General features: G+C 39.3%; 1 protein-coding gene and 1 pseudogene across 1 annotated transcript; both read left to right on the forward strand.

Moving 5' to 3' along the window:
- The first annotated feature begins 6,951 nt into the window (after positions 1–6,951).
- LOC115742965 lies at positions 6,952–10,801 on the forward strand (annotated as a pseudogene).
- A 1,669-nt stretch (positions 10,802–12,470) lies between these two features.
- LOC115742992 (cardiolipin synthase (CMP-forming), mitochondrial) lies at positions 12,471–16,495 on the forward strand. The gene is made up of 9 exons (XM_030677565.2): positions 12,471–12,514; positions 12,551–13,197; positions 13,722–13,788; positions 13,905–13,979; positions 14,082–14,133; positions 14,423–14,508; positions 14,600–14,674; positions 15,499–15,593; positions 15,682–16,495. Exons 2-9 carry the CDS (start codon positions 12,671–12,673, stop codon positions 15,770–15,772), a joined length of 1,068 nt encoding a protein of 355 aa, XP_030533425.1. The 5' UTR covers positions 12,471–12,514; positions 12,551–12,670; the 3' UTR covers positions 15,773–16,495.
- The last annotated feature ends 365 nt before the right edge of the window (positions 16,496–16,860 follow it).

Here is a 16,860-nt window from a genome sequence, read left to right on the forward strand (position 1 = left end):
TTCCATTTGGGCCAACAGCTTGGCCGCATCACCATTCAATCCGGGGCCACTGGGCTGGCTTGAGGGATTGGGACTACGGGCGGTGTGCTCGAGCTCACGCCCGTGATGATCACATCCTCTAGCGGCATTGTCGGATAAGGAGTAGCTTCCAAGGCTTTACCGAAGTTGTCCGTAGGAGGAACTAGAGTAGGAAGCGGCGGGTTGACGGCGGATGATTGAAGTTTGGCGGTGAAGGCGGCCATCATTTCTTCCATCTTTCGGGACATCATCCCTTCAAAGCGCTCGGTCAAGGAGCCAAGTTTCTCGTCTAGGGCAGCACTAACGGTGGCGTTAATGTCGGCCATTCTCTTCGCGATCGATCGAGTAATATGTGGAGGATCCGTGATAATTACCTGTACGCAAGTAACAAACCCAAAATGAGTACAGGGGAGCAAGAATAGCGAGCCGGCCCATGACATCCCTCTAGACTCAAACGAACAAAGTGATTATGACCAAAGGATTGAAACATGTAATTTTCAGTTTGTCCGCTTTTACGAAAAAATTTGTATTAATTCGCACGTTGATCAAAACATGTCCAAATTTTACGAGCTTATAGTTGAAAAGGTGATGAACAACTTTTATGTTGGCCAATCAGACTAGAAATGCACGGATCAAATCAGTTTAATGTGTCTTTCCAAAAAAATCATGTTCAGAAAACTGTTATAACCGCATGTTGTTGAAAAAACGAAGGGCCATCTTAAATTATGAATTTAATTCTGAAATTTTGCAAGATATTAGTTGAAACATAGGTCTACAACTTTCGTGTTTGGCACTTACTCAAAGCTCGATCGTAGAATTTAGTAAAAATCGCACAACAGGAATAAGCCAAATCAGAATTGAGGACAACCGATGAAATTGTAAAAGCTGCGGAAGCAAAGTGCGAAATTGGAAATAAGACAATGAAACTTCTAAACAATCAACCTAAACCATGGACCGGCCCAAAATAAAAATGAGATAACAGGGTACAAGAGACAAGAAATTACCTCTCATACGAAGAAAATGCCAATCACAAAGACATGCACATGAATTGTGAGTTTAAATCTTATTCTATCTATTCAAAAGGCTTTTGCAAAGTGAAATGATGAACGAAATGACATGTCGCAGCCTCGCGCAATCATCATGACTAGTCGCAACCTCGCGTACAATAGTCATGATTAGTCGGGTCCAATCACTTCGGCTTGGTTCGGTCGACAAGGGCAATTCTCATGCATCGTAGCCTCACGTGCATAAGAACGACCCTTGAGCCATTTTTTTGAAAAAAATTTCGGGATCGAGATGGGATAACCTTTAGCGAAGCCTTACCGCCAAGGTTAAAGGACCATCTAAATACCATCTTAAAACTATTAGTGTGACCCGGGTTCGGTCACGGGTTGTGTGCGATGTAGTGCAAAGACGATAAATCATGCACAACAATTAAAAGCAAACACCGCTTCAATGATTCAAAAGTTAAATCACAATTCCAATTCACCAAGCCTGCAAAATAAAGGGTTAGCCGATCACTCCTCCCCTTATAACTCCCAATCTGCAAAAACATTTAACACCTAAGAATGAGAATTCAACCAAAGTTTACCAAATCAAGTGATTTCTTTTTCATGAAAATATCTGGCCTAAGTCCTCTTTGCGTCCCCAAATGAGTCGCTAAGTCTGTCGCGACCTCAAAAAAATAAACAGGTTAATTTTCGGGCTAATGGATTATCAGGTTAATTAATTAACTAACCTAACTCGGACTCTCCCAAGTCCATACCAAATCGCAACTTAAGGTTCAAATAATTAACATGCAACGTGTTTTAAATTTGGAGTCGCCACTAATCATTTTCGGTAGGTTGATTAGAAACCTAAATAAAATAGCGGGAGAAAACTATCTTATTTTCGCGAACCGGAGATTTTGAATTCGGGGATTTGGTTACGTCAGATTTCTCTAACGCCCTTTCGGTACCATTTTCATGAAAAATATTTGATTTGGCAATTTTGATGGATTTTACTTGAAATTCAAAGATGCAATTTTTTGGTTTTTTATCTTCTTTTTATGAGAATATAAAACATTGAACTTTGTGCGATATACACCATAGATGATTTAGAAAGAAAGAAAACGCAGCCAAGCACGAGTATTTACAAAAATAAATTAACATGTAATAATGCTAAAATTTAGAACACGTGGCATGTCTAAAATAAACAAACAAATGTTCAAACCAAACGATTACATTTTTGTAGATCGAGATGGAAAAGATTACCTTCTATTACACAAAATCTTACTCACATACACGTTATAGTTTCCTTCAAGATGTCGGAGCTGGAAGAACGCGGCTGTCGTCGAAAATGGCAAGCAATGGCGTTGTTGGGTGGCGAGAGGCGAAATATGTGTCGGGACTCGTCGAAGATGATGCTCGACTAAAACTCTTTTCTTCACTCTCGAATTTTCTCTTCTGATTTTTCTCAAGAACTTTCTTTTTCCTCTCTAAAAATTCCTCTCAAAAACTCTCTCAATTCTCTTCCACTCCCCCTTCCTAAAACTCTTCTCAAGAGCTCTCTACCTTCTCTATCACCAAAATTCTCCTCCTCTTTTATAGGCAAAGTTCTCCATCCTTCATTCTTCATCTTCACTTCTTCACCTTCCATTTCCATCTTCTCTTCTTCATCTTCATTTCTTCACCTTCCATTTTCATCTTCCCTTCTTCATATTCATTTTCTCTTCTTCATCTTCCCTTCACCATCTTCCTTTCATTATCTTCTCTTCTTTATCTTCTCTTCATCACCTTCCCTTCATCATCTTCCCTTCTTCATCTTCTCTTGGTATTTGCAATGCAGTCCCCGAAGTTTCAAGTATTTGCAATACAGTCCTCGAAGTTTTAAGTATTTGCAATACAGTCCCTGAAGTTTCAAATCTTCTCGGTGTATTTTTCCATCCCGTGCCTAGTCTAGACGCATGCTAAATTAAGTGTTCTGCTTGCCCAATTATATGCCAATGCAATGTACGCTAAAAATAAATATGTGAGATGATTTTTTATAATTTTTATGCAAAAAATAGATTAGTCAAAATTTAGGCGTCAACAGTTTGTTTCGCGAAAAATAAGTTATTTGAGGAATATTTAAAACAAATCACTTGTATTGCTTAGAAAAAAAATGAATGAACGGAAAATATTTTCATCGTTTAATCAAATTGTTATTGGTAATGAAAATGTTTTTTTATTAACTAACTATTTCAAATGATACATGCGATCATATCGACAAATTTATAGTATAAATGATATGTTCTAAACGTGGTGGCAATCACAAACTCGCATAACATATCTATATCTAGGTGTAGTGGTGGGGTCGAGGGAGAGATCTTGCACATATACAAGCACAAAATTTGTGTGATTCTGGCTGTTAATTATATGAATGTGATCATTTATAACTCTGCTTCACTGGTTTCGAAAGTAAACAAGTCCAATCGACAAAGATTTGAGAGTCCTTTGTTATTGGTAAGTTTTAAGATAAAAAATACTATATTGGAAATGCAAAATATGCTGAAAATGGAGATGAGCAAACATGCACTCTTCGATTAAATGAGCGATCCTTCACAAAGAGTATACTGGGGCTGCGAAATGACAAGTCATTTTCCCATCTGTTGTTTTGGGACGCCATTCGGATAAGACAATATTCCTAGATAATACGTCGGATAAAAAATTCAAAAGAGGAGGTGGGATAAAGCCCGCATATAAAGCTGCGTATGGTAACGTTTTTATTTTTGATAATATATTTGGAATAGAAATATTTTTTTGTGTTTCTATTCCCGATTACGATTTTCGGGAACAAAAACGCGCTTGGTAAGTATAAAAGAAAAACACTTTTTTCGCCAAAAGAAAGGATCTGCAACCGACGGCCAGCAACGGGTGCCGGCGGGCGATGGTAGCTTGCACGAGCTCGCTCTCGAGTAATTTCTAAAAAGTGTTCCAAAACCCGGAAATAAGTTTTTTTTTTTTTTGTTTCAAGAACACTTTTGGAACATTTTTCAACCATACGCGTTTCTGTTCTTAAGTGTTCTCAGAACACTTTCGAAATAGAAACACTTTCCAGAGAGTATTACCATACATGCCCTGAGTACCTCCTACGTAAAGGTCTGTGCTGTCAAGTTCTCTGGCTCCCCCCTCCCCCACAAAAAAAGTTCTCTACTGTGTTGATTTGGACCCCAAGAGTTTTCTAGAGATGGTTGTGTAAGGAGATTTTGCTCTCTTATATGTGCGAATCAGAGAATCTAGGTTGATAATGACTAAATTTGTGAATTAACGGAATTATACTGTCAGATTCTTAAATCCCTTAGACATAATATGAGTGTTAAATTGGTCATATATGGGTAGGTTTCAATTTATTTAGATCCAACTCACTTGTCTTGCTCTTGTTTGATCTCTCGTTCACTCACTCCGCACTCTCACATCAATATTGGATATGAGTTTTTCTAGATTTGATTAAAGGGTTAATATCACGAAAAATCGCAAACTTGTACACTCGCGACAAATTTACCTCTAATTATTTTTTTTACCACAAAAAATCCTAAATTGGTACATTTGTGATAAATTTATCCTAAAATAGTATACAAGTAATAAATTTACCCTCCATTAGTTTTCGTTTAATCTAACCGTCAAATTCCTAAGTTGGAAAACATGTAGCAGTTGACGGGTGTATCGGTTTGAAATTTTTACCCCATGTTTATCGTAAGTATATCAATTTGAAATTTTTTGTGATCTTGATCCAATTTGGAATTTTTCATGGTAAAAAAAAATTAGTTTATGATATATTTATCACATATGTACCAGTTTAGGATTTTTGGTAATCAAAAAAATAGTTAAGGTTAGATTTGTCACAGGTGTACCAACTTAGGATTTTTCATGATAAAAAAAGTAATTCGAAGTAAATTTATTATAGATATATCAGCTTGAAGTTTTTCGTGGTATTAATCATTGATTAAATATGAAAATGATTTAGGAGTATGAGTCGAATCAAATATAAACCACCATATTTACATCATAATAAATTAGTCATAAATAAGTCAATGGGTCTATTTAGATCGAGTCGTACGGTTCGATCCGACCCACCTGTTTGGTCTAAACTTTGGCTGATACGGGGCTTATGTAGTTTCTTGGGGGACACAGTAATTATAATGGATGGTATGATAGTGGGTCTAAGCTTGGTTGGTCGCGGCTCTCTCTTCAGCTCTGTCCTTTGCTCTCGCGCGCTCTCTCTTTCGCGTGGCTATCTCCACTTCCTTTCGCTCTCGACGCCGCTCGCCACTTCGCCTCTCTTCCCTCACAGCCCGACGATTTCTGGACTGGTACGCTGGTTTTGGCAATTTCTGGATGACTTCGTGTTGAGCATTGTCACTTTTGATTTGTGCTTTGCTGGTTCGTCTTGAGTTGGCTTCACCTCAATTTCCTGTAACCCATATGTGACTGCAATCGCTGCAATTTCTGGTTCGTGCTCTGCCAAAGTTAACGTAGGTTTCGTCAGTTTTGGAGCATTTGATAGATAGCTCGAGCCTATCATAAGTAGCTCGCTTGTAGATTTGGTTTGTTCAGCATAAACTGATGAGAGCTGGATCTTTCTCATGCATGCATGTCCATCTCTGCTTGCTTCTCTGCATTCTGTTACGTTCACAACAGACTCACGGAGAATGATGCTGGTTGTTCGATTATTTGTAATTCAATTTAGTAGGACATCTAGAACTGATGCATTCTGCTAAAAGTACCGATTTGGACTTTGAAGGCTTTTAATTATTGCGTGATTGGTTAACTGCTGCATGAAAGTTCAAAACCCAGATGGAATCAATTATTTAACTGTGGGGTTCATGCGTCTACGCTGTTGTGGTGGTTTAGCTAGAGATACATAAATCTCGTTGTGGTCTGTGGTGCTGACGCATCTGGAATTTGTAGCTTGAGCTTTTTTCGACTGTCCCTTGTTTTCTGGTTCTTGAAGTAGCACCCAATGTAAGGCTTCCTTGTTTCAATTGGAAGATCCCCTATATGAATAATACAATTCCACTTGACCGACCTAACTGTACACCAGTGATATTAGTGAACACTTTCGAATGATTTCTAGCTTGCTGCAAGTTTAGCTCCTCCCATTAAGTCATTGCCAACCAAAAATACAGATAATCAATCACATCTATGGCTTTCCTTCCTTTGGTTTTTAATGTGCCACCCATCATTCTGGTTCTATCAATTGACAATATGCGCTTACCTTCATCACTATCCTGTTGGAGTTAAAGTCTTCTCTCTTCATCACTTATTGATGCTTGCCATTGCCTCAACAATCTGACTGCGATCATTTCTATTCTTTTGTAGGGGGTCCTTTAGAGAGCTCACTTCAATTGCTTTCTGGAAATAGGAGAGATGAGGGTTGATGGAGTGATGGTGGAGCGTAGGTAAGCCTTTATTATTAGCCCAATGCGAACAAGATATGCTTTCTGGGGCATTGAAGGTTCCTGGTTTGTCGATGTTTTATGGATGAATGAGGAATGAAGTGTTATGATTTATGTTTTATGTTAGGCATTTGAACTTTCTATTGTTTATAGCTGTACGTGACTATGTGTTCATCCTATGGATTGTTGTTTTTGGCAATAGGGATTTATGTTATTCATCTTTCTTTACTTTGGAATGTTTTGTGGCTCATATTATTTTGTTGTAAAAGATGACACCTAAAAAGGAACAAAAAAATAGGTTCTCGGGTAGACTCTTGAACCGGACCTGAAAAACAGGGTAGGTTTCAGAATCAGTTCCAGGGCAAACAGGTTAGGTTCCAGGTTCTCAAAACTAGGAACTGATTTATAATAGGGTCTGGAACTTAATCTACCTTGGAATCGATCACACCTACTATTCATGGTTGGGTACGGAGATTTTGCTCTCTTATATGTGCGAATCAGAGAATTCAGGTTAATAACCTGCCAATTATTCGATCCTCCATAGCTTCGTGTCATTTTGCTCCATCATTTGTTTATGTTCAAGATCTTTAGTCTGTGATGCTGTTCGTTTGCTTTCCTTTCTGTTGAATTTTGATAATTCTCTGCTATTTGGTAACACATTCATGATACTGATGTTTAGTGACATTCCGATGCCGGTTTAACCGGCAAATTTGTTTCAGTTATTTACACTAGAAGCAAGATAAGGCGGAGGAGGCTTCGGCAGGCAGTAAGGGAGGGGTAAAAGTGAGAGATGAGAGGATTGCTGCTTCCACTGACTCAAACCCAGAAAGTAAGGCTGCAGAGAGCACTCGAAAAACTCGAGGCTTTGTCGTCGAAGGCCAATTCCAATGCCTCTGTCACTGTCGCCGACACTATTCCTGTCAACTGTGATGACGGCTTTCTCAAGTATTGAAGCTGACCTGATTCATTTTTTATAGCGATATTTCCCATAAGTGATTGTATTTAGCACGACACATAATATTAGTTTGTATATGTTCCAGTTTTGCTAAGTTCACCTAGTTTAAGAAGGGCTTGGTCCCAAAGTTTTGAAACCTGTTTTTCCATATTGGAGGGTTATGCTTGCAAGTACATGTATAATAATTGAAGCCTTTTACATCATTTTAATCTTGGCTGTGTTTATCGATGAAACCAAGGGGCCATGGAACCGCCAAGCTTAATGGCGAAGTTGTAGCTACGGTATGTGGAGTACTTGAGCGAGTCAACAAGCTGGTCTATGTTCGCACTCTGCAATCCAGGTAGCACAATGTCAGAATATTTTATGGACAAGAAGAAGTATTATTCTTTTCTTTTCTTCTTTAATTTAGACCTCCTAATGCGAGTTTTCTTGTTCCGTTAACATCACAATGAGTGTAGATACAAGCCAGAGGTTGGAGACATCATTGTTGGACGCGTTATCGAGGTAAAATGCTATATTCAATTTCATAATCTGTTGGTGCATAGAAATAATCAAGGGAACTTCAGTGCATTCGAACCTTGCGTCAATAACTTGTGGCAATAGGTGAGCATTTGAATGTGGAGATAGGCTCAACCACGCATGTTTTAGATCATTTTACCTTTTCATCAATGATTACCACTATCCATTTTTGTTTTATGTAGCTTACCCACAAGTTTGTATAGGATATTATTCCTCAGGACATGATGGCAGTAGATAGATGTAGATAACTGCATGTGCATATAAAAATGTAGAGTTGACTTACTTAGCTTGCTCACATAAGACTTTGAATTTTGGTCTTGAGATGAATGAACTTCTAAATCCAGAACCCAATGTTCAATGTCTTTTTGTGACTTTGCAGTGAAAATGCAAATTCTGTTCTCTCACTGTTGACAATTTGCCAGGCTGCAATGTTTCTCTTGCATATCTGCTGAAAATATCTGATACCTGCATGTGCTTTTTATATGTTTTATTGTAACATTGTACTATAAGAAATTTTTTCTCAACTTTATTCCCAGTCTGTATGTTTTAGGTAGCTCCAAAGCGTTGGCGACAGGATATAAATTATAGTCAAGATGCTGTATTAATGCTTTCTTCAATTAATTTGCCTGATGGAATTCAGGTACCTATGTAGCATTTTCTTTTTCTTTTCTTTTGCTCTAAGACACTTCATGTATGTTTTCACAGGTGTTTTGCAGTCTTTCAGCTTCTTTATGTTTTCTGTTGTTTGGGATCTTTTTTCTGTATTAGTAGGTATCGCACAGATTGAGTATGACTGGATTTGTAAAGAAATGGAAGATGAGATCTACTAGTTCTGCAGTCTTTGTTCTGATCAATAAATCTGAGAATGCATGGAATATCCTTGAAACAGAAAAGTCGACATACCAACAAAAAAGGTGCTCTATAGAGAATGTTCCCCACATGTTGGCTACTCAACATAACCTTAGAATGTTCATTTGTTATAGCATAGTTTTCAAGAACCGTTTTCGGAGAGTACATTATTATGTGCTATGCCACACCAGATAAAAGGATTTATCTTTTCTTAGTCCTTGGAGAGTGATGTCTTCTAATCAGTCCTTAGGCTCATTGATGATTGTCTGATTGGCAGATACAGCTGGATTGCTATGGGGTTTATGTAGATTCTAGGGGACATCATAATTCTAATGCTTTGCATAATAGTGATTTTAGTGCTTGAAAGTTTGGCTTGGAAGGATTTTCTTTTGATTTCCTACTTGCAAATATGTCAATACTTATCGGTCATATCACATTATTGAGCGACTGCAAGATTTTATGCTGCTTTATAATCATGATGCATACAAGTTTCTTGGAATCATGAAGTAGATAAGCTAGCTCAGATGTTTCATACAGATGAACTTTTAAAGCTCATGGTTCAACTTTCTCTCTCTTTTTTTCCTGCTTTGATTACCAGAGGTGACGAACTGCAGAGGATGAGCTTAACATGCGCGGTATTTTTGAAGAGAATGATGTCATATGCGTAAGTCAAATTTCATATCTTTATGGCTCTTACAAAGGTGAACTAGGTCTATGAATTGACCAACAGGCCTTCAGCTTTATGTAATGACCTTTTCTTTCCCTTTCAGGCTGAAGTTCGTGGCTTTCAGCATGATGGTCTGCACCTCCAAGCAAGAAGTCAGAAATATGGAAAGGTTTGCTTTGTTTGCTTTAGATGCAGATGTGTGAAGATTTCAGCATGATGGTCTGCACCTATTGGGGTCATCTGTTGGATCAATTTTCTAATTCTCTTCTATTTTTATGCACGTTTCTTCTGCTTTTCCATTATTCCACTTAAATACTGTTAAGGGAAAGACTGATTTTAATGATTGAACTTTTGTGAAGGGAATAAATTGAGGGGATTGGTAGACGTGCTTAGGATGAAACTATCTATATAAGAAAGTGTCGTTCTGTATTCTTTGTGAAAGCGACCATGGATTGAAGGTTGCACTTGAGCTGCGAAAGGGCAGTATGTGTTAGTATGCTCATCTTTACGCCTATGGTCTTATGCATTGTGCAGTTCACTCCGTTATGCTGTTGCTGGAGGACAGTGGGGTCTTTTTTCCCATTGTGGTAACCTTGCCAATTGTACTCTTACAGCTTCAGCAGGGTCAACTTCTCTCAATCCCTCCTTATCTTGTAAAGAGACAAAAGCAGCATTGGCACTACCTAGAAGAATACGGGATTGACCTAATACTTGGTTGCAATGGATTCGTCTGGGTCGGTGAGCACTTGGAAGCCAAGGATGAAATGTCGGTGGATCAAGCGAACAAACCCAAGTTTGTGAGTCTTGAAGGGCAAGAGCAGACATACACTCCGTTTGAGACGAGGCGGAACATATGCAGAATTAGGAATGCCATACATGTCTTATCTATGTTGGGATTTATCATCACGATAGAAGTGGTCACGGAAGTAGTCAATCTGGGCTTGTCACAGAACATGGACACACACGAGATGCTCGGATCGGAGTTCTGTGTTTTGGTTGCGGAGAGGAAGGCTGCACGGCGGAGCCAGACAAAAAAGAAGGGGTAGGTAGGGGTCCGGTCAATGCGTTAGGCGTTTCTGACATTGCCTGGAGAGCGATTCAGGTAAGCCAATGAGGTTCAAAGGATGGAAAAATATTTTTAGTAGATGCATTGCCAGATGATAGGAATTGACTTTGTTTTTCCCGTGATAATTATGTGTCATGTAAGAACATCTCGCTCATTGATTCCTTGGTTCCAATATGCTGATCCAGAGACGAGCAATCTTCATTTTTTTTCCCATCCCTCTTAAAGTCAACCAAAATTTAAGTACTTGGACAGGTGAATTGTCATTGTCATTTCAGATTGGCTTTGGTTCTTCTATGCACAAATCACGGAAGAGAAAACAGTTCTAATCATCGTTGCAGGAGGGAAATTTTTTATCCTTGTGCAACGAGAGCGGTGAAGTTCTAAGGAAGTTGTCCAAGCTTTTATTTATTTATTTATTTTTTGATCGAAATGATAATGTTCATTGCTAAAGCATCGATGAAACACAACTCAGTTCGGGATCATTACATAATAAAACTGTGTCTGGAGACATCGAGAAGACACGTAATCAGGCTAAATTATTCAGACAATTCAAGGCCGATTCTGTTATTCCTACGGTAAAACATTAATGATTAGGGGTGCGTCTAGTAACATTTTTATTCTCGAAAATAATTTATTTTCAGAAATAATTTTTTCCATTATTTCTTAAACAAGTTTTCGAGTAAAAAAATATGTTTGATAATTGCACAAAATTTGTACAGAAACGCGTTTAGTACAATCCTAAAAATTGCTATTTTCAGAAATTTTCATTTAATTATAAAAATATTAGTGGAGATGGTGATAGAGTCATATGTCCGGATCACTTTTAATTTCCAATTTTAAAAGCGATTGATTTTACTCTTTTTCTTCGGACGTGAAGATGGTGATAGAGTTTGCTGAAGATCTTCAGCATTGCCGATAACCCGGACCTCGACCACTCTAAGGCAAGGTAGAGACGACGCCGGCGGTCGCCTGAAATTCTCGACCCTCTCTCTCTCTATTGCATTATCAAATCTTTGGATTTGCGTCACCGTGTAGAGAAGACGCTATTGGTGGTCTTCTTTGGTCATGTCCACCGTGGCGGCAGCTGGCGATCGCAATCCCTAGATCTAGGGTATTCCGTTTCGGTTGTCTAATTTAATTGAAATTTTTAGTTATTTATTTCCAATCTTATCTTGAAGTGCACTAAACACTTGATAAAATTGGATATGTCTACATCACCATATGATAATTCTTATTCTACGACCAAATGCAACTTGAGATTATTAATAACCAACAATCTATGGTTAACCAAATATTTATTGAATCTTAAATCCATAAATTAATTCATTAATCTTGTCTGCAGTTATAATAAGCTCCAAGCAACAGACACGATGACTTTGTCATCAATTGCAGTATCTCAACACTTAGCCAAAATCAAAGATTGCTTGCCATACTCGATCAATCAACTTCTTTTAAGTCTTGATGAAGACTCTCGTTATATCTGTTAAAATGGGTCATAAATCCATTTTTTATAAGTTGAGTTGTTATATAGGTTAATTATATTCAATAAATGAGTGATAAACGAGTTTCCTACTTAAACCCAACTTATTTCTACGACTCATTTTTCATTTTCTCTCACTCTCCCCGGATCTTACGCTTGCTCACTCCGCACTCCAACCTCAATTTTGGGTGTGTGCTTTCCTAAATCGAATTAAATATGTATTTATTTTAGAATTATGAGTCGGGTCAGTATGGGTCACTAAATCTGTAATTGCATAGAAAAAGGGGTCAAAACCGATTAAATGAACTTATTTGGATCGGAGAACTTTTTTACTCGATCAAATCCATTTGTTTGACGGGTATAGCTCTGATCGATAAATTCGATGTCGTGTGTCAACGACTTCGTTAGCGAGGTCAAGTTGTTCATGTGATGCTTTAACCGAGACTCTCCGATTTTAAGAGTTAGATAGTTTTCCGGTGTCAACGGAACCAAAATATGACGGCCGTGATTGCATCCCAAGGCAAGAATTTCCTCCGGGTCGTAGGACATGAAAAACTGCTGACCGAGTCACCCAAGTCTATAGCCCGCCACGTGGCGTCCCGACGGCTCGCGCGCCCGCCCTAAACCGCCGCAAACCCTCGCCAAGCCCTCCCCCAATCGATGTCGATTCTCTCTCTGCTCGCCTTTGCTGACGCGAAACCATGACGATCTACAGGTCGGTCAGATCCCTAATCGCCGGAAGCCCTAGGAAATCGCGGACCTTCCTCACCGCCACCGCCACCACAACCGCCTCGACAGCCCCCGCTGCCGCCTCCTACGCTGTCCCATCTCCGTTCACGCCCCTCTTCATCAATCCCTACCTCCATTCCAGCTTCCCCAACAGGTTCCTCTCTCCACTCTCGAAATGGATGATCGCGCGGCCCCCGCAGGGCCCGCTGTTCCTGTCCTTGCCGCCGTGGAAGCTCTCGCAGTCGGCGACGCCGCTCCACCTCCGGAGCGGTGCCGTCGTCCTGCGTAAAGTCGAGGCCTTGAATTTGACACTCGATTTGCTTCGGCGGAGGCGGAGGCTCGAGGCCATGGCCGGAGTCGGGTCGGTGGCTTTAGAACCGAAGTTGGTGGATCGGGGTGCTTCGGAGGAGAGGTCGAATGAGGGTTTGGTAGATGGTTTTGTGAATTTGCCCAATCTGATTTCCATGAGCCGTCTCATTTCGGGTCCTTTGCTTGGATGGTGAGCTCTGTTTAGATACTTTGCTTGGCAGAGAATGATATGGATTGTGGAAATTGTAACAATTGACTTTAGCCCCACCTACATTGAAATATAAAAGAGAAAAAAAAAATCGATTTCTTGCTGTCCTGCAGCGCTTGCAAGTGCTAATTTGCATCAGGGCAAAACCTATTTTTCCAGAGCCATTTCATTGCTAAGTTCTTCACACTTGATGTGTTTGATATGTGTTAAAAGTTCAATATGATGACTAGAGTGTTGCACCCAAGTCATGCAATCTCAAGTGAGTACTTTGAAACACTTTTCGACATAACCAATGTGAACAACTGTCCTTACGCGGTCATATTGACAAAAGTTCTCAGTGAAGAACGTCAAAGATTGAAAGGGAGGGTCTAAAATATCATTCCTGGCAATGTTATTTGTATTTCGTCCTTTCATTTGCTTATTGGTTCTTGTTACTTCCTCAATGTGCTGCTTTAAATTAGTTTAATTCTTTTGTTTGGAGTTTCCCTAAAAAACCCCTTATGTAGGATGATCGTGAATGAATGGTATACTACCGCATTCGTCGGGCTGGCCATCTCGGGAGCAACTGATTGGGTTAGTTGCTGATCTTCTCTCTCTTCTGAACCGCATTTATAGCAAATAAAAGAGCGATTTATTAATTCCCCTTTATTTACTTCCCCTTGTCTTGTTTCCTTGTTTGGGCATTTCAGCTAGATGGGTATGTGGCTAGGAAGATGAATATAAATTCAGTTGTGGGTTCCTATCTTGACCCCCTTGCTGACAAGGTATTGTTGCAAGAGTCTCCTGTATTCTTGTGTTCCTTTCTTCATGAGTAATTCTTTTTGTCAGTTGTGATTCTTTTTAGATTGCTTTTGCTACTCTTACAGGTTCTAATCGGTTGTGTTGCTCTGGCTATGGTACATAATGATCTGCTGCCGGGTGAGTAGTTTGCTTGTATCCTTATTGCATTGACATGGATAAAAAACTGCAAATACATATAGAGCAAGGCGAAGTTAGACCACCACGTTTAAGCAGGCAGAATGCATGAAAAGTATCTCCCCGATGTGACTTAAAGATCTTAAGTGCTTCTCTGTGTCTGAGATACTTAACAGCATGAAGTGACCCGCACATGTATTCATTCATGTCACGCACGATATTGTTGTTTCCTTTGCATGGCGTTTGAAACAGAAGCAGTAGTAAGTAAACTACATTTGGTTTCTGGATGCAGCTGAACTTGTTGGACTTGTTGTGTTGCGAGACGTCTTTCTAGTTGGTGGAGCAGTGTACAAAAGAGCTAGCGACTTGGGTTGGCAGGTAAGGTTGTAACGTATATAGAGAGCGTCTGATGATCAATCTGTATGCACTACTTTTGCTTTCTTTTACTTAGGAGAAATTTTTTTCCTAGTGGGCAAGTTGGTCTGATTTCTTCAACGTCAATGGGCCTCATCGAGAAAAGGTTGAGCCTCTCTTTCTCAGCAAGGTATGTGTATTTTCCTTCAAAGTGTTCCAGAGGGTATTCTTGTTATTTAGCTCAAACTGTGCTAATGTGTGATATCGGTTGCCTGGTTATATCACTGTTGGCACTTGGCTTGAATTTGCTTTTAATTCATCCTCCACTTTGGTTTTTTTCCTTTCTTGGTCAGATCTAGTTTGTTTTCTGGAATAAACACCAACAACCCCCCCTAAAAAAAAAAAAAAAAACCAAAACAAACAAACCACCACACACTTAGAATAATCCAATCATGTGGCTCTCATTTGCAAACATAGTAAATGATGTGGATGATTGTATGTTTGATTTGAGTGGTCTATTGTAATAGCTCACGACTCCATCGGCTTTCTACTTTTTTGAGAACTTTTATTCAGGCTTGTTCTTGTATGACTGAATGTAAGCTCTTTAATCTCATATTCCATACTAAGAGTGTTGAAAAGAATTAATTATCTTCTTGTGCGGGAAATTTGCTTCATTTAGGAATTGGAGGTGGTACATGGTTTTCATTATTATGTACATCTATCTCTTGCGGTAACCAATATAAGCGGAAAATGTGACTTCACCTAGAAAAGGGACCTAGCTTCTTTTATTGCTAAAGCCCGGGTTCTGTCAGAACTGTGAAACAGTTGTTGAAGTCTTGACTGTCATGCCAGTTGCTGTGCTTCATTTGTTTATGTTCTGTGGTTAACTGAAGGTTACAATTACTTGTGGATCTCAGTCTCAAAGACAGTATATAGACATGTAGCAAAAGGTTTGACAGTGTTTTGATGCTGTCGTGTCGTAGTATTCCTCACGGTCACTTATACTGTCTGCAGGTAAATACGGTTTTCCAATTGGTTCTAGTTGCTGCCGCTCTCTTGCAGCCTGAATTTGGAACCCCAGAAACTCAATCATACATTAAATACTTGAGGTAAGTTTTGTTCTAGAAACCCCATTAACTCTGATTCCATTCAGAGGTCTTTTAGCTGAAAGTGAGCCCTGTTTGCAACCTTTGGCAGCTGGTTAGTCGCATCTACGACAATTGCATCCACTGCAGCATACGGTGTGCAGCACATGAGAAGATCCACAGCCATCCTAACAAATCACTAGGCCTAATTTTCTCTCGATATGGCTTACAGAGATGGTGTCCATAACTCAGAGTTGGGAATTTGTGCAATATCTTTGATCTTTCGAATAAGGGATCGCAGCCTTTATTCAGAATGTGATCGCCAAAGAAAGAGGATCACTGGTTAGCCATGCAAATCTTGGCACACTAAAACAGCGGCCAAGAGGGAAATGCAATTATCAGACGAATGGATGCCCCTGCTCCTTCCATGAGATCACTTCTCACGGTAATTTCGACTCGTGCACGTGGGCATGATGTGTACAAAACCAGGCTGCATCAGGACGACATTCAGAGACCAGAGCATTTCAATCTTGTGAACTTTTCCATCAGTGCCATAATTTTCCATGGCAACCTCGAGTTTGCTCCTTGCAGATATGTCTTCTGGATGATTTGTCTTACGTTTGTAAGGACACCTTGCTTCTTGTTCTCTCTCATTTTACTTGATTCTATGCATCGCCAACAAAGGCATTTGAGCTCGGCGCGTCCTATTCATAGCAAAATGTAAGAAGAAGTGTGAAGATGCAGTTTTCGGTTGAGAATTCTGGATAGCTGATGCAGTTTGGTATTGCAAGCGAAGCAGACCTATTGCTAAGTTACAGTGATATCAGCAATTGCTGATAATCCTTTCCCTATTCGTGACGTGCGGTTTTTTGTACTTTTCAAGCTCGTGGAATAGAAGTTCAAAACGGCCAAGTAATTCGACATCATTGGACAGTTCTCCTTTCCACGTGGATTTAAGATTAAGACCAGTCTTGGAATTTGACTTCCTTAGGTTCCATTTCGTACGCTTGTTTTTTGTTTTTTGGTCATAGGTTCCATTTCTCAAGTTAAAATGAATAGTTTGAAGAAAATATATATATTTTTTAAAAAGATTGTGTATTCCGCTTACGCAATTAACGGAATATTTTATCGTTCATGAAAATATTTAGATATGGTTTGTCATTGATAATGTAAATATTTTTTATTAATTAATTATTTTAAAAGATATAAGCGAGTATTTTCACAAAAATAATTTCGTAATCATTAATATTTTGCAAATCAAGTGGGGATTTAAGGCCATTTCGTGCTAGCA

Source organism: Rhodamnia argentea, chromosome 9 (genome assembly GCF_020921035.1).
Source record: "Rhodamnia argentea isolate NSW1041297 chromosome 9, ASM2092103v1, whole genome shotgun sequence".
In the NCBI taxonomy this organism is placed as follows: Eukaryota; Viridiplantae; Streptophyta; class Magnoliopsida; order Myrtales; family Myrtaceae; genus Rhodamnia; species Rhodamnia argentea.

Bases quoted from the DNA above. Each gene is read 5' to 3' on its own strand.
- LOC115742992 (XM_030677565.2), top strand. From the start codon at position 12,671: ATGACGATCTACAGGTCGGTCAGATCCCTAATCGCCGGAAGCCCTAGG. The intron at 13,789-13,904 runs GTTAGTTGCTGA...TGGGCATTTCAG, and splicing joins TCTCGGGAGCAACTGATTGG to CTAGATGGGTATGTGGCTAG. The intron at 14,134-14,422 runs GTGAGTAGTTTG...TTCTGGATGCAG, and splicing joins ACATAATGATCTGCTGCCGG to CTGAACTTGTTGGACTTGTT.